The 18,063-nt window shown below is 44.2% G+C and overlaps 1 protein-coding gene across 2 annotated transcripts in view; it reads right to left on the bottom strand.

Moving 5' to 3' along the window:
* The window catches only part of LOC140410941 (uncharacterized), a 165,748-nt gene that overhangs the window by 55,805 nt on the left and 91,880 nt on the right, over positions 1-18,063 (bottom strand). Inside the window, exons 9-16 of one of the 2 annotated variants that reach the window (XM_072499795.1) lie at positions 16,907-17,009; positions 14,779-14,907; positions 13,661-13,846; positions 11,757-12,007; positions 10,506-11,654; positions 8,953-9,064; positions 8,109-8,252; positions 116-1,969 (exon numbers count right to left, since the gene is read on the bottom strand). In XM_072499795.1, the coding sequence (XP_072355896.1) occupies positions 116-1,969; positions 8,109-8,252; positions 8,953-9,064; positions 10,506-11,654; positions 11,757-12,007; positions 13,661-13,846; positions 14,779-14,907; positions 16,907-17,009 (3,928 nt within the window). The remainder of the gene's footprint in view (positions 1-115; positions 1,970-8,108; positions 8,253-8,952; positions 9,065-10,505; positions 11,655-11,756; positions 12,008-13,660; positions 13,847-14,778; positions 14,908-16,906; positions 17,010-18,063) is intronic. The other variant, XM_072499796.1, reaches the window with a different exon arrangement.

The raw sequence follows: 18,063 nt of genomic DNA on the forward strand, positions 1-18,063 counted from the left end.
TTAAAAAAAGCCGATCAAGACTAAAAATCAAGCTACTTGGAGACTCAGCGTGTACAATTGAGATCACAAAAATTACATCACAACAATTATTTTTTAAAAAATCATCTTTGATTACCTTCATAAGAGATACGTGTGCATTGATTGGTGGTTTATGTGCCATAGACACCTTTGCAAGACAATCTTCAACCACAGAATGCAAATCTCGATTTGGACAATCATGCGTATGGCTTATATCATCAATTCTGTGTAAAGAATCCTTCTGAGCCTCATTGCTTCTGGACTCTTTAGACTGCAACATCTCAAGGATGCAATCCTCTCTTGATCCTAAGCTCGTTATGCTGCTTGTGCTGGTTCTTTGTACTGCTTCATTAAATAAGGGAATGTGTTGTGCATCATATTTACTCTCACCATATACATCTGATTTCACTACTAATTTGGAGTCTTTATCCCCAAAATACATTTTTCTCTTCCCAGTGCTTACGGAAGAGCTTGCTTCAGTGGCAGGATCATCTTTCTTACAATTTACTGGACCGACATGCGTGTTTGTTGAGCTGTCAGACAAGTTGGGAGAATTTACGCCCATGTGGTCCATTTTGGTATCTTTCGATTGACTTTCGTTCTCCATCTGCGGATTTGGTTCAGGTGTTGCAATAGCGGTCACTGCCTCTTGTACTTTGGACTCCTTTGAAACTGGACAGTTTCCCACAAACTCTGAAGATTCCTGATGTTCACTAGGTTTCCACATAGCACTGGAATTTTCTGAACACTGATTTGAGCAGGTTTTGGTTTGGCACAGGTTAATAGATCTTCTGGGTTTGGGCATTGGAACTCTCACCTGGACTTCCCTCCTACTCTCCACCATTACAGCATTTCCAACAGAGTCCCTAGAGGACTGCTGAGAACACGGGGAAGCCAGAACATTTTCCACTTTCACCAGTATGTTAGTCCGTAGTGCTGGCGTTGGCTTTTCTTTAGTTTGCACAGTGAGTTCGCCTTGGCTTTTACAGCCAGCTGTATAACTTTCATTATCTTCAATGGTTTCCTTCTTCTTTGAAGGAGTAACCTGCGCATGTAGAGGGGTATTAAATGTCTGGTCATCTTTTATACCTGTTGCGTCACTTTCTTTGTGCATAGGAGCAGCATTATTAATAACCGGTCCAAGAACGGGGTCTGGCAAGTCATTTGTTTTGCAATGTACATTTCTGGTGGCCTTTCTTTTTGAGATACGTACTCCCTTCGCAAGTGGAGGAGTTTTGACAGAGGTATGCTTGAGGCAAGATCGGTCCTTACTGGAGTCCGAACCAAAGCCTTTTACAGAGCAGCTGGATTTACTTGAATTTAAATTCACATCTGTTAATCCACATTGGCTTTTTACTTCAGCTCTTGGGCTGGGTTTTGAATAAGAACTCTGAACTTGTGCAGATGGTTTCATAGCTTTTTTCCTTTGATGGCCACATCCTGTCTTTGAAGATATTTGCGGCAGTTTCTTTGAATTTGTATATTTCATTTGTTCTTCTCTCGCTAGACTTTGCTCCATTTTCTCAACCTCTTTCCTTTCTCTCTCCAACTCAGTCAAGAACTTCATTCGGTCTTTGCTTGGGTTTGACTTGTCTGGGTTTTGCATTGGAACATTCTGCTCATCCTCAGAGGAACACAACTCTCTTAATTTCAAGTTCTCTTCCAGAATTCGGTCCTCAATTTGATTTAGTTCCTTCAGTTCTTGCAGTAACCTGGGGTTATTGTGTAAGCCCCAGTACGACCCTGGAGTTGAAACAGAAGCTTTACAGCCTGTTGTGAAAAACCCACTGTAAGGTTTGAAGCTTCTGTCTTGTTGCACGCAGGCCATACCACATGCTAAACGTGAATGGGTGCAACTGCAGTGACATTCCTGCCATTCCATTTCAGGCCATTCATAGTCCTCTAATCCAATCACACCAGCTTCTGAAAGCTCACTCAGGGACATCATGACCTGGAACAAAAGATTCTTTAGTAAATGAGCTACTTAAAAATACTAAAGATCAGGAGATTGAGTGGGTGAATTTATACATTGTCCTATCCGCATGAGAAATGGGTTGATCATAGCCCAGACTAGGTAGGAGCCAAGAATCAATCCGGGATGCGACATCCGCAAAACAGTTTAGATTGGGCATTTAAAATTTTTAAAAATTCATTTACGGGATGTGGGCATAGAACATAGAAAATACAGCACAGAACTGGCCCTTCGGCCCACGTTGTTGTGCGGAACTTTTGTCCTAGATCAAGAACAAATTAATCTACACCCCATCATTCTACCGTAATCCATGCACCTATCCAATAGCCGCTTGAAGGTCCCTAATGTTTCCGACTCAACTACTTCCACAGGCAGTGCATTCCATGCCCCCACTACTCTCTGGGTAAAGAACCAACCTCTGACACCACCCCCCCCCCCCTATATCTTCCACCATTCACCTTAAATTTATGTCCCCTTGTAATGGTTTGTTCCACCCGGGGAAAAAGTCTCTGACTGTCTACTCTATCTATTTCCCTGATCATCTTATAAATCTCGATCAAGTCTCCCCTCATCCTTTTCCATTCTAATGAGAAAAGGCCTAGCACCCTCAACCTTTCCACGTAAGACCTACTCTCCATTCCAGGCAACATCCTGGTAAATCTCCTTTACAACTTGTCCAAAGCTTCCACATCCTTCCTAAAATGAGACGACCAGAACTGCACACAGTACTCCAAATGTGGCCTTACCAAGGTTTTGTACAGCTGCATCATCACCTCACGGCTCTTAAATTCAATCCCTCGGCTAATGAACGCTAGCACACCATAGGCCTTCTTCACATCTTTATCCACTTGAGTGGCAACTTTCAAAGATCTATGAATGTAGACCCCAAAATCTCTCTGCTCCTCCACAATGCCAAGAACCCTACCGTTAACCCTGTATTCCGCATTCATATTTGTCCTTCCAAAATGGACAACCTCACACTTTTCAGGGTTAAACTCCATCTGCCACTTCTCAGCCCAGCTCTGCATCCTATCTATGTCTCTTTGCAGCCAACAACAGCCCTCCTCACTATCCACAACTCCACCAATCTTCGTATCGTCTGTAAATTTACTGATCCACCCTTCAACTCCCTCATCCAAGTCATTAATGAAAATCACAAACAGCAGAGGACCCAGAACTGATCCCTGCGGTATGCCACTGGGCTCCAGGCTGAATATTTGCCATCCACCACCACTCTCTGACTTCTATCGGTTAGCCAGTTCGTTATCCAACTGGCCAAATTTCCCACTATCCCATGCCTCCTTACTTTCTGCATAAGCCTACCATGGGGAACCTTATCAAATGCCTTACTAAAATCCATGTACACTACATCCACTGCTTTACCTTCATCCACGTGCTTGGTCACCTCCTCAAAGAATTCAATAAGACTTGTGAGGCAAGACCTACCCCTCACAAATCCGTGCTGACTATCCCTAATCAAGCAGTGTCTTTCCAGATGCTCAGAAATCCTATCCCTCAGTACCCTTCCATTACTTTGCCTACCACCGAAGAAAGACTAACTGGCCTGTAATTCCCAGGGTTATCCCTATTCCCTTTTTTGAACAGGGGCACGACACTCGCCACTCTCCATTCCCCTGGTACCACCCCTGTTGACAGTGAGGACGAAAAGATCATTACCAACGGCTCTGCAATTTCATCTCTTGCTTCCCATAGAATCCTTGGCTATATCCCGTCAGGCCCGGGGGACTTGTCTATCCTCAAGTTTTTCAAAATGCCCAACACATCTTCCTTCCTAACAAGTATCTCCTCGAGCTTACCAATCTGTTCCACACTGTCCTCTCAAACAATATGGCCCCTCTCATTTGTAAATACTGAAGAAAAGCACTCGTTCAAGACCTCTCCTATCTCTTCAGACTCAATACACAATCTCCCGCTACTGTCCTTGATCGGACCTACCCTCGCTCTAGTCATTCTCATATTTCTCACATATGTATAAAAGGCCTTGGGGTTTTCCTTGATCCTACCCGCCAAAGATTTTTCATGCCCTCTCTTAGCTCTCCTAATCCCTTTCTTCAGTTCCCTCCTGGCTATCTTGTATCCCTCCAACACCCTGTCTGAACCTTGTTTCTTCAGCCTTACATAAGTCTCCTTCTTCCTCTTAACAAGACATTCAACCTCTCTTGTCAACCATGGTTCCCTCACTCGACCATCTCTTCCCTGCCTGACAGGGACATACATATCAAGGACACGTAGTATCTGTTCCTTGAACAAGTTCCACATTTCAATTGTGTCCTTCTCTGACAGCCTATGTTCCCGACTTATGCACATCAATTCTTGTCAGACAGCATTGTATCTACCCTTCCCCCAATTGTAAACCATGCCTTGTTGCACGCACCTATCCCTCTCCATTACTAAAGTGAAAGTCTCAGAATTGTGATCACTATCTCCAAAATGCTTCCCCACTAACAAATCTATCACTTGCCCTGGTTCATTACCAAGTACCAAATCCAATATGGCCTCCCCTCTGGTCGGACAATCTACATACTGTGTTAGAACTGCTTCCTGGACACACTGCACAAACACCACCCCATCCAAACTATTTGATCTAAAGAGTTTCCACTCAATATTTGGGAAGTTGAAGTCACCCATGACTACTACCCTGTGACGTCTGCACCTTTCCAAAATCTGTTTCCCAATCTGTTCCTCCACATCTCTGCTGCTATTGGGGGGACTATAGAAAACTCCCAACAAGGTGACTGCTCCTTTCATATTTCTGACTTCAACCCATACTACCTCAGTCGGCTGATACCCCTCGAACTGCCTTTCTGCAGCTGTTATACTATCTCTAATTAACAATGCCACCCCCCACCTCTTTTACCACCCTCCCTAATCTTATTTAAGCATCTATAACCAGGAACCTCCAACAACCATTTCTGCCCCTCTTCAATCCAAGTTTCCGTGATGGCCACCATATTGCAGTTCCAAGTACCGATCCATGCCTTAAGTCCACCCACCTTATTCGTGATGCTTCTTGCATTGAAGTATACACACTTCAACCCATCTCCGTGCCTGCAAGTACTCTCCTTTGTCAGTGTTACCTTCCCCACTGCCTCATTACACGCTTTGACATCCTGAACATCGGCTACCTTAGTTGCTGGCCTACAAATCCGTTTCCCACTCCCCAGCCAAATTAGTTTAAACCCTCCCGAAGAGTACTAGAAAACCTCCCTCCCAGGATATTGGTGCCCCTCTGGTTCAGATGCAACCCGTCCTGCTTGTACAGGTCCCACCTTCTCCAGAATGCGCTCCAATTATCCAAATACCTGAAGCCCTCCCTCCTACACAATTCCTGCAGCCACGTGTTCAACTGCACTCTCTCCCTATTCCTAGCCTCGCTATCACGTGGCACCGGCAACAAACCAGAGATGACAACTCTGTCTGTCCTGGCTTTTAGCTTCCAGCCTAACTCCCTAAACCTGTTTATTACATCCACACCCCTTTTCCTACCTACGTCGTTGGTACCAATGTGCACCACGACTTCTGGCTGCTCCCCCTCCCCCTTAAGGATCCTGAAGACACGATCCAAGACGTCATGGACCCTGGCATCCGGGAGGCAACAAACCATCCGAGAGTCTCACCCGTGCCCACAGAATCGCCTGTCTGTACCTCTAACTACTGAGTCTCCTATAACCAGTGCTCTCCTAATCTCCCCCCTTCCCTTCTGAGCCCCAGAGCCGGACCTCGTGCCAGAGACCCGGTCACTGCAGCCTACCCTTGCTAGGTAATCCATCCAACAGTATCCAAAGCGGTATACGTATTGTTGAGAGGAACGACCACAGGGTATCCCTGCACTGACTGCTTCCTCCTCTTCCCACCTCTAACTGTTACCCAGCTACCTTTGTCCTCAGGTGTTACTACGTCCCTGTAGCTTCTATCTATCACCCCCTCAGCTTCCCGATTGATCCTCAGTTCATCCAGCTCCAGCTCCAGTTCCCGAACACGGTCTGTGAGGAGCTGGAGATGGCTGCACTTCCTGCAGGTGAAGTCAGCAAAGACACCGGTGGTCTCCCTTACCTCGAACATTCTGCAGGAGGAACATTCCACTGCCCTAGCTGCCATCACCTCTACTTAGTCTCCCAGTAAAAAAGAAAAAAACAAAATGTTGCTGGTTAGGCCAGCATTTATTGCCCAACCCTACTTGCCCTTCTGAAGGTGGTGGTGAGTTGAACCGCTGCAGTCCTTGAGATGTAGGTACACCCTCTGTGCTGTTAGGAAGGGAGCTCCAGGATTTTGCCCCAGTGACAGTGAAGGAACGGCAATATATTTCCAAGTCAGGGTGGTGAGTGACTTGGAGGGGAACCTCCAGGTGGTGGAGTTCCCATGTGTCTGCTGCTCTTGTCCTTCTAGGTTGTAGTGGTCCTGGGTTTGGAAGGTTTTGTCAAAGGATGCTTGGTGAGTTACTGCAGTGCAGCTTGATCAGATGGTACACACAGCTGCCACTGTTCGTCGGTGGTGGAGGGTTTGAATGTTTGTGGAATTGGAGGAAGGGGAAGCAATTAAGCGAGCTGCTTTGTCCTGGATGGTGTTGAGCTTTTTGAGTGTTGTTGGAGCTGCACTCATTCAGGCAAGTGGAGGGTATTCCATTACATTCCTTACTTATGCCTTGTAGACAGTGGACAGGCTTTGGGGGATCAGGAGGCAAGTTACTTGCCGTAGGGTTCCTAGCCTTTGATCTGTCCTGGTAGCCACAGTATGAATGTGGCTAGTCCAGTTCAGTTTCTGATCAATGGTAACCCCCAGGATGTTGATTGTGGGGGATTCAGTGATGGTAATGCCATTGAATGTCAAGGAGTTGTGGTTAGATCCTCTCTTGTAGGGGATGGTGTTTACCTGGCACTTGTGTGGCGCGAATGTAACTTGCCACTTGTCAGCCCAAGCCTGGATATCATCCAGGTCTTGCTGAATTTGGATATCTGTCGTCTATGGGCCAAAGCAAAAACTAGGCATAGCCAACACAAACTGACAGTCTCTGTCAAAAATCTCAAAATGGGTCCAGCGAGCCATTGAAATCTCTTACCAGCATGGAGGCTGGAAAGGTCCAGCCAAAGAGTCTGTAAGGATACCTGTTAATCTGGCATGGGTGCACTGGCGAAGTGTTCTTCCAACACTGAGGATTAAAATACTTAATTGGGCAGCACATAACTGGCTTGCACTTCGCCATGACCTACAACAACTTGATGCTGACTTTCAGGTAGCAAATTGGAAAAGAGCTCAATTTCCCCAGGACACTCATTTCTCAACCTAAGCGCAAAGAATAGTATTCATGTCAAATTTACCACATTGAATTGCCCTTGCTTTAGTCACAACTCCTACAAAAGACTCTACTAATAAAAAAAAAAATCAGTCATAGAATTTACTTTCAACAAAATGCTGACATTTTTACAAAGATCTCTAACGGGGGCAGCTTTTTGTCTTCAGTGCTCTCTACAAACCCAAACAAATGGGATGGTGGAATTCTTGTGCCTGAATTCCTGACCTGCACTCCTTGTGCGTAGAGCTCAGCACCAAAAGGAGGAGGAATGCAGATGGCAAACATCTGTCCTGGTGTTTTCAAGAAAAAAAGTCTGTCAGTGTAGGGGCAATGTGTCGCATGTCAGGAAAATACAGACATGATGCCCAGGAATTTTCAGTACATTAATTTTAACAACTGGAAAATCATGGTGGGCGATTCTATTTGTGTGCCAGATAGACAAGGTGCCTTTTCATCACAATCTAAAAAGAACAGTGCTAAGAATGCAGGTTGTGACGGTAAAGTAAATTTGAATTCAACCATGTTCACTAATGTCCAACCCAATTATTAAAGTAAATTTTCATCTGCAGAATAATAAGAATTTTTTTTTTTTTTTTTTTACATTCAGAGTACCCAATTATTTTTTTTTCCAATTAACTGACCTGGGTCTGGGATCGAACATGGGTCCTCGGCGCCGTGAGGCAGCAGCATTAACCACTGCACCACCGTGCCGCCCAGAATAATCAGAATTATGTGACAGGACTCAAACAGCTGGCTACTGAGAATCACAAAACAAATCCCAGGAAGATTAATTTAGGAGAGGACTACCTTCTCATTGCTCACAATGCCTTGGTCGCTGTCCATGTCCGCTACTGTGCTGTTCTCTTCAGTGTCACCATGGCATTCACCATGGTCTTCCAACTGTAAAAGAAACTCCAGATCCTTTTCTTGTCTGAGCACACCTTCTTCCTCCTGCATCCAAAAGATGGCATCATTTTGAACCCTGTAAAACCTGCGTCATTATCCATATTGTTGGCACCAAACAAAGAACTGGAAGGGCGCTGGCTTAAGCACTGTAATTCTCTCATATTACCATGGGAACACAAAGAGGTCAGTTAGCTTCTCAAGCCAAAATACAGGTTTGCTTTTTGGCTGCAAGACCCTTCCTTTAACTCCACTTACTTCCAACAGGTGTCACACTGGGGAACCACCTGGATCACAGCTATGATGGTCTATTATAGAATATAATAATCTTTATTGTCACAAGTAGGTTTACATTAACACTGCAATGAAGCTACTGTGAAAATCCCCTAGTCGCCACATTCCGGCACCTGTTCGGGTACACAGAGAATTCAGAATGTCCAAATCACCTAACAACCACGTCTTTCGGAACCTGTGGGAGGAAACCAGAGCACCCAGATGAAACCCACGCAGACACAGGAGAACGTGCAGACTCTGCACAGACAATGATCCAAGCGGGAATCGAACCTGGGACCCTGGCGCTGTGAAGCAACAGTGCTAACAACTGTGCTACCATGCCGCCACCTCACCCTCTTATCCTCTGGTTTCAGACACCTTTTCCAACTCCAACCTGTGGCAACTGAGCCTTCAGTTCCTTTGTTCATACTCACATTAATGAGGAAATATAGAGAAACGATTCAATCACCCTTACCTCCAAGATTTTGGCTGTCATCAGCAGGAGCTTTTCAATATCGCCCTGAAGTTTTTCCTGTTCCTTGATGTCTTTGTGATACAGCTTTGAATCGGTTAATGCAGGACATCCGCTACACATAGGAAGTAGAATAAGTTAATGGTTGTGATTTAGAGAACCATCCTACATATTTTGTACTGTACATTAAAATGGAAAGAAGGAAGCTAGCTCTGGCAAAGGGTCCCCACCCGAAACGTTAAGCCAGCTGTTCCCTCTAAATTTAGAGTACCCAATTCATTTTTTCCAATTAAGGGGCAATTTAACGTGGCCAATCCACCTAGATTGCACATTTTTGGGTTGTGGGGGCGAAACCCACGCAAACACGGGGAGAAAGTGCAAATTCCACAATAACAGTGACCCAGAGCCGGGATCGAACCTGGGAACTCGGCGCCGTGAGGCCGCACTGCTAACCCACTGTGCCACCGTGCTGCCCAGCTGCTCCTTCTATAAACGCTGCCTCAGCTGCTAAGTGATACTAGCATTTCCCAAATCCATATTTATTTACTTTCTTCCCTCTCCACGTTTGGCAAGAGACTGGGGGAGGCTGACCTGATCCATCTGCTTTTGACTCTCTCTTGGCAGCTGAACATGAATACAAGAATTGTGCTGGCTGCATCTGATTTGAATTCTCTGCTTATGAAGAATTCCCTCACCTTCCAAACAACATCCCCTCTTAACAGACTAGCAGAAAGCAGCATTGGACTTGATGGGGAGGGAAATGGTGGACCAAACTCATGTGCTATCATTCTGTGGCGTGCCTCATTAGTAAGTTAATGCACCTCAATCAATGATCTACCCATTTTAAATAAGATAACTTTCAACCTTAAGGAACTTTATGCATTAAACAAATGAAGAAATAAAATAACAAAACAAGATTTGGGGTTACATCCTTGAGGAGCCCTTGCACCTAAACCACTCAGAGTACATCACCCAAGCACCACACTTCAAGGAGGTTATCAAGGCATGAGGAAGCATTTACTGCAATGATAACAAGGGTGAGGACATTCAGTTAAGTAGAAAGACTGGAGCAGCTCGGGTTATTTTCCTTGGAGCAGAGAAGGTGAAGGAGAGATTTAATAGAACTGTTCCAAATCATGAAGCATTTCATTGGAGTAAATAAGGAGAAGTTTCTCCCAGTGGCAGGAGGGTCAGTAAGCAGAGGACACTGATTTAAGGGGGACCAATAAAAGACCCGGAGTCGAGAAGAGAAAATCTGAGATGATCAAAGCAAATTTAATAATAAAACTTTCAAAAGGGAATTGGATTAACATCTGAAGAGAAGAAATTTGAAGGGTTCTGGGGAAAGGACAAGGGAATGGTACTAAGTGGGTAGCTCCACATGGCCTCCAACTGCACTGTAGCTATAATTATTGGGTCCCAATTGAAGAGGAAATGAAGATCATATTGCTTGGCCGATATCAAGAGGGATTTAATTCTTTAAAATGAAATTTTAAAAAGCAAGTGGGAGCGGTTTGTCAGAAAATGGGACGGCGAGGAACAGAGCAATGTAATACCTTTTATTTTGATTCCCTTCCAGTTGTCTTTCGGGTCCACAAAGCTCGTAATTATCGCACCGCACTTCTGGGATCTTATCTTTAAGATCTTCATCAAACTGTTTTGTAGAATTCAAACTATGGTCCATGCAGGATTGTACGCAATTAATTTTTCCAACATGTTGCACATCAAGTTCCTCAAAAACCAAAGCTTGCTCCTTTTCTGAACCTTTCGCCTGAACTGATGGTGCCTTGAGGCTGTTCCGTCTTGGAGCTGAGTCAATAAGGCAGTCCACACTTCTTTCTTCATTTTTATGCACCATATTACAGCTGCCAGTTATTGTACGTTTGAGATCGGACTCCAATATAGGTTTTTTGGGGGTAATTGTGACCATATAGGACTTTTCAAGATCCTCAACAGGAAGGCTAATCCAAGGATTCTTAGGCAAGCTAGCTGAACGGCTCACTTTTATCTCAAAGTTTAAAGCCATTGCATTTCGTTTTGAAAGGGGCTGTACTCCACTCGATGCGGATGATGCATCAACAAACCCAAACTTATCAGACCCTGACCATTCATCAGACTCACTCCCACTCACTCTATCCTCTTCACTGAGTTTTGTTGTTTTATTTTTAAGTGATAATCCGGAGTTCCTTTTTACCTTGTGTTCCCCATTGGCTACTTCATCACTTCCATTCTCAAAATTGCAGTTCCCAGCTCCATCAATTCCAGAGTCAAAAGAACTTAAAGATAGGGTTTCTTTGGTTAATGCCCTATCTTTTTGTTCAGGTTGAACAAGAACAGTTTGATAAGTGGATAGAAAAGTTGTTAATTGCAACTTGGCGTCAACATGGCCACAATCGTGATTACCCATACGGTGTTCAATTTTCTCACTTCCCTGAGGATTCATTTTTACAGAGGATACATACGATTCAAAAACATTTTCTGTCTTTGGTTCATGTATATTACTTTCAACAAACTGTTCCTGAATAATGTGCACTTCACTGGCACTTTTCATTGCCTCGGTAGCACCTTCGCTCATCTTGGTATCAACAGATGAATTAGCACGATGAAACATTGCTAAATACATTTCTTGCCACTGAATTGCTTTTTCTAAATCGACCAGCAAGACTTGCCCCAGAGAGGTCAATAACTTTCTTACAATTAAGCACCTGTATCGAGGAAAAAGAAATATTACGGCAAAAAGCTTTTTAAAAAAGACAACAGTTGACTTGTATATCTCTCTTGATACATTTGAAAACAGCAATACTTACTGATGGGATAGGAGTTTCCCCCTTCTTCTATGAAGTGCATCCGGAATGCAATCAGCCAAATCCCTGAGCTGAATCAATTCTTCCACGGCTGGAAGAGGAGCTTTATTTAGGAAGCGATTAACCTGGTGCTGCCAGTTTGTTTTAAGACAGATAGCTGCCTCAAGAGGAAACCTCGACATGTGTACATCATGAGCAAATACCGCCTCCTTAAATAATACTTCTTGCAGTAGTAAATGATACCAGCCAGCAACCTAGAAGGAACCGTTTTTCAAATACTACTTTAAAATCTGGGTGAATATTCAGGTACAAATTTAAGTAAAAGACGCACTTAATCTGCAACACAAAGGGGCCAATTGTGACTTCTAGGCAACCAACCAGGTTTACCATTAATCACGGACAGGAGATCGGCTGCAACTGTTAGGCCTGAGTCTCACTGGTATCCGGTTGGCAAGGTTGCATGATATCAAACCATGATGCAGCTGCTAGGTCAAGGCCAAGATCACACCATTGCCAACAAGGTAAGAGTGGAGGTGAATCATAGAATCATAGAATTTACAGTGCACAAGGAGGCCATTCGGCCCATTGAATCTGCACCAGCCCTTGGAAAGAGCACCCTACCCAAGCGCACACCTCCACCCTATCCCTGTAATCCAGTAACCCCAACTAACCTTTTTTTTTTAGACAGTAAGAAGTCATACAATACCAGGTTAAAGTCCAACAGGTTTGTTTCGAATCACTAGCTTTCGGAGCACTGCTCCTTCCTCCGGTGAATCCTTTTTTTTTGGACACAAAGGGCAATTTAGCATGGCCAACCTGCACATCTTTTGACTCTGGGAGGAAACCGGAGGAAACTCACGCAGACACGGGTAGGACGTGCAGACTCCGCACAGACAGTGGCCCAAGCCGGGAATCGAACCTGGGGCCCTGGAGCTGTGAAGCAACTGTGCTAACCACTGCGCTAACATGGTGAGGGTGGTGATCACAGGACACTGCATATACTCCGATCGGTTCCAACCTGAAATGGAAATCAGGTCATTTGCGTATTAAAAGGAGCCTAGTATCTGAGACAGGAGGGCACTTTGCATGTCCAGTGATAGGCCCCTTTCAAAATGCTCCCGGTTGAGGCGTCAGGGTTAAGGGTGCAGTAAGGCATGCGGTCCATTTTGAGGATCTTACTGTCCAGGTAATGCCAGGTTAAATGCTGAAATTTACCCAAAATTGTGCAGTTCCTCTTCAGACTGATATGAAATATTTGCATTAAAAAAGCTTCTTCTTTTGGCAGTTGTATGCCAATGTTTTTGTAAAGGCAAATAAAATTATTTAAAAGAAGTATCAATGTGAAAGCAGATACTTGTGGTATGGGCAGGCTTTGGAAAATGGAGAGTGTATGGAGCACCATTGCACTTGCTTTTGGAGACGCCACAATTAGTTTGCCTTAACTGGTTTAAGTGAAACATATATAAGAACCAGTCTTAGGTATAAAGAAGAACTGGTTTTGAACCAACTAGTCAGAAGTGATACAACTTTCCATTATTCAGTAACAATGGAACAGCTATCTGTGATGAACAGGTAAAAGTACTTTGTTCCTTTAACATTGCTGAATGAAATTAAACCAAATGATTAACGCTTATCAGTTACAAGAGTAATAGCCTGAATACCGACGATATGTATAAATATATACATAAATCACAGAGAACCAGAAACAGAAAATGTTAGAAGGAGCGGTCCAGCAAGTTGTTCAGTATCTGTAAGAGAATGCCATGTTCGATGCTCAGGACTGAACCTTCAGTTAAACCAATTTCTTAAACAAAGAGAGGTTCACCTTCATAAAAGAGATAGTTTATAGCATGTAAATGAATCTTTGTTTCCAGCCGGATGCCCAGTCATCCCGATATGCTACCTACTTTTTCAAAGATGTAGTAGAAATCATAAACTGCTTTTAAAGTTTGGCGGGGTAGTTCGACAGCTATGTGGAACATATCTTGTAATCTGCTCAATTTCTCCTTGCAGTCTGCCTCTTTTCCACCAGGTTTCTCTTTGGTTACTTCGCCAAGATCCTGCAACACTCTCCTCGATTCGGCAATCAACTTCTGTAAAATAGTATGGACAATGCAAACAATTCTTTAAAATTGCTAGGATAGAGTCAAAACACCAAATCCGCAATGAATAGGAAACTTTCATTGTTATTCAAGGTAAATTGTGATCCAGACTTGAAACGTGAGCTCCCTTCTCTCACCACAGAGGCTGTCAGACGTGCTGGGGTTGTCCAGTATTTTCTGTTTTTGTTTCAGATTTCAGCATCCGCAGTAATTTGCTTTTAAAAACCTGTTAGGTTTGCCAGCTGCCTCCTGGGAGGAACTGAGGGACCAGGCATTGGGAAGGGAGGGAAAGGGGGTGCTGAAATACAGCCCCTGCCTCCGAGACCCCTGCTCCCCATCTCCTGCCACCTCCACTCCCACAGCCCCCATTCAACCTTCACTCACCCTTAGTCTCGGGTCCCATGATGATCATCGACCTCTGGTGGGTGCATTGCTGCCAGCTGCAGAGCTGTCAGCCCCTGATTGGCTGGCAGCTCTCGGCAGGTAGGACTTCCACCACCGGGGCCCTCAATTCTAGGGAAGGCCCGACAGAGACCACCAGTACCAGATTGTAGTTTAGTCGGGCAGTATGGTCGGCACGGGCTTGGAGGGCCGAAGGGCCTGTTCCTGTGCTGTACAGTTCTTTGTTCTTTGTTCTTTGTTCTTTGACACCCGATTCTGCCGTGCCTCCCTGATGGAAAAACCGGGGTTCCCTGCTGATTCCCCCATTGGTGAGACCCACAGAATCCCGGCCTACATGCTTAGCACAAATATACAATTTTGTCCTGATACTGTAAATTGGTACGATAGATAGAATAATTTACATTACATTTAAACACACTTTCATTTGTTTTTTAAGAAATGAATGGTAGCAATGCATTTATAGGATTCCAAAATCTGAATATTTAATAATACAAAGTAAAAAAAGAATAAAAGAAACTCACCATTGCAGGGTTATAAATGGCAACATCATAATCCAGTTTTAGAATCTCTGCTTGACTCAAATTATTTGCAATTTCTAACTTGTATGAATGGATCTTCCCCATTCCTTCAGTAGTGATCAAGTCTATAATCTACAGGCAAAAGAAAAAGAAAACTTGTCTGCGAGAACTTCCAAAACTGCTGGTACAATGCAAGTATCCTTTGCTATGCGCAGGCCCAATGTGTCCTGCATTACGGTATCAGTTTTTTCTCCACTGAGAGGCTGAGTGATGAGCATTACTAAAGTAAGTCACTCTTTATTTGAAATACTCTGCCATACAGAAACAGCCGAATGCTGTTGAAATTCAGAAACCCAAATGCAGTATAAAATGGAAATTATAACGTCCCTGATGCTGGTACGTATTCCCTTAGCTGCTAAGTACTCCGCTTGGAGTAGAGATGAGTCACAGGGGCCAGGAACATCAATAATTCAATCCTGCTCGGTTTATAAGTAAGCTGATCTCAACAGGGGATGCAATCGACTGCTATGACTTGCACATCAGGGCTCTGTAATACAGGTGAAGGAAGAAAATACAACAGCCAAGCTTCCCACACCTGAGCTCTTCCCCAAGAGCCCCCTGTGCAAAGTGCGTTATACAAATTTGAGTGACAACAGGGCCAGGCATTCATTGTGATACCTGCCATAACCAAACAAAGCCAAGGAGAGTTCAGTGGAGAAGCCTGTGATCCTGGAAGAGGTTACAAAGATAGGGAAGAGTGAGACCTTGGAGGAAAGTAAATACAAGGATGAGAACTTTAAATTTGAGGCGGTGGGGTACCAAGAGCCAATGCAGAGAAGTGATAATTGATGTGGCGGGCAGGCAGGGATTGCTACAAGATGGGAAACTGGCAACAGAGTTTTGGACGAACTGGCATTTAGAAAGGGTGAAGGATGGATGGCTGACCAGGCCAACATTTTCTTAATCGAGACTGGAGGAGGTAAAAGCAAGGATGAAGGTTTCAGCAGCATAGAGGGGGTAAAGGAAAGGCAGCTAATGTCAAAGATATGTAATTTAACACATATAAAAACACCCAGGTTGAACCAATTTCTTATACAATACGTTAGTCATGTGGAAACATTGAGGATAGTGGCCATTCTCAATGAGAGCACTGCAGCATTACCAGTTGCCAATTAGTCAGAATCAATGCTTAAAATTAAATATTAATGTGATATCTGTCAACTGTCTATTGTTATAAGGAAACATGCAACAGAAAAATCGTAATCCAACTCCTGGGTAATTACAGAACTCAAACCACCCCAATCACTCAAACTTACCCCCTGTCTACCCCCCACCGAACTAAAACCTGACCCAACTACACCGACCATCCATTACCCACTGACCCGGCCTGACTATGACCCTCACTAACCCACTTGACCCGACCCAACTACCTCACCAGCCTGACCTAATGATCCACACCATTCGACTACCTCCCTGACTCAACCCGACCGGCCCAGACCTGATTATCCTTCCCGACCTGACTACCCACCTGCTATCCCACCCACATACCTCACCCACCTCCCCATTCACTCAATTCACTCACACACAAACACTCACACTGGACATTTAAATTTAGCAGCGAGTGCCTTAAAAAGGGGTGATGGTGGGGGTTGGGGGGGATGCAGCTCGCCTTCCCCCAGATGCTACAGTGCAGCGATGGAGTTCTTTGCGAGTTTGGAGCACGTAATTCTTTTTTACCAATTAAAGGGAAATTTAGTGTGGCCAATCCACCTACCCTGAACATTTTCCGGATGTGGGGGTGAGACCCACGCAGACATGGGGAGAATGTGCGAACCCCACACGGGCTGGGATCGAACTCGGGTACTCGGTGCCGTGAGGCAGCAGTGCTAACCACTGTGCCGCCGTGCCGCCCCCACTTTTATATAAGTAGACACTTGCAGCATGCTGTAGTCAATATCTATTCAGTAAAATTCATTCAAATTAGCAATTCAGATGCAATTAATTCGACCGCACAAGAGCAAGCATTGAATCAATATTTCCACTTGCTAATTTGTCACTCCTTTTGATGGTGAGTTGAAGAATAAAGCACTCTTATTATTATACAATAAAACACTTTGTGCTTGGGCTTTACCTGCTGAGCCTTTTCCCTGCACTGAACATCCTTCTGCAAAAGCTGAGCCCTGGCAAGAGCTTGTTGCCACAGAAACTCCACTTTCTCCACTATTGCTCTTATTCTATCCAAAGTAAATGGAAATGAGTAAAGTTACACAGACGTCATCAGGTAAAAAGGTTGTCCATACAATTTGAAAAAGTACGGAAGATTCTCAAGTGCGTCACAACAACAGAACATGTGATTGAAAATGTATAAAACAGCAAGAAAGTGATGATGAACAGGCCCCATACACTGCATTATTGAAGATCAGGATCCTATTGAGTAGTACTACACCCCAGTATGCTTCACCCGATGCCTGTGTCTATGTATTTACATTGTGTATTTATGTTTCCCTATGTTTTTTTTTTCATTTATGGAATGATCTGTCTGGACTGTAAGCAGAACAATACTGATCACTGTACCTCGGTACACGTGACAATAAGCAAATCCAGTGGGAGTGATCCTCACGGCAGGAAAACTCTCCTGAAAGATCAAATGCGAGATGGTGTGCCTGCACAGACACACACAAGTGACAAAGCACAGTCTAGGGGCCCAATTCAAAGGTTATTTTGTTGCAAATATGTGGTTCATGTGTTTTAGACCAACATTCAGTTCTTAAAATTGAAAAGTTACCACTGCAGAAAATAGGGATACCTGTTTGAGAAATTGGTAACTATCCTGAAGTAAATACAATTCAAATCGATTGATTACACTTAAATTGATTTAAGAAATTAATTGCTTGAAAGGCAAGATCATAAAACAGCAGATGGATTTACTTAGCTAAAAGAACTGGAGACATGAGGCGGGTTTCTCCGTCCCACCGCACCAGAAATGGGCACGCCGTCGGGATTTTCCGTTTCGCCGGCTGGTCAATGGGGTTTCCCATTGTGGGGCAGCCCCACGGCGTTAGGACGCCCCCGGGCTGTCGGCAAAATGGAGAACCCTGACGGCGGAGAATTCAGCTCATGATGTCTGCAATCCTTGCGATGAGGCGTCCCAGTCAGATTTATTTTGTTGGAAATTAGAGCTAAATTAGTTTTAAAGCAATTAGTAAATCCTGAAGGATTGCAGAGTCTATTTATTTCAGCAGATCAAAGAAGAAATATTAAATGAATGATACTTCACCTAAGTCTGTT

This window comes from Scyliorhinus torazame, chromosome 4, assembly GCF_047496885.1.
Source record: "Scyliorhinus torazame isolate Kashiwa2021f chromosome 4, sScyTor2.1, whole genome shotgun sequence".
NCBI lineage: Eukaryota > Metazoa > Chordata > Chondrichthyes > Carcharhiniformes > Scyliorhinidae > Scyliorhinus > Scyliorhinus torazame.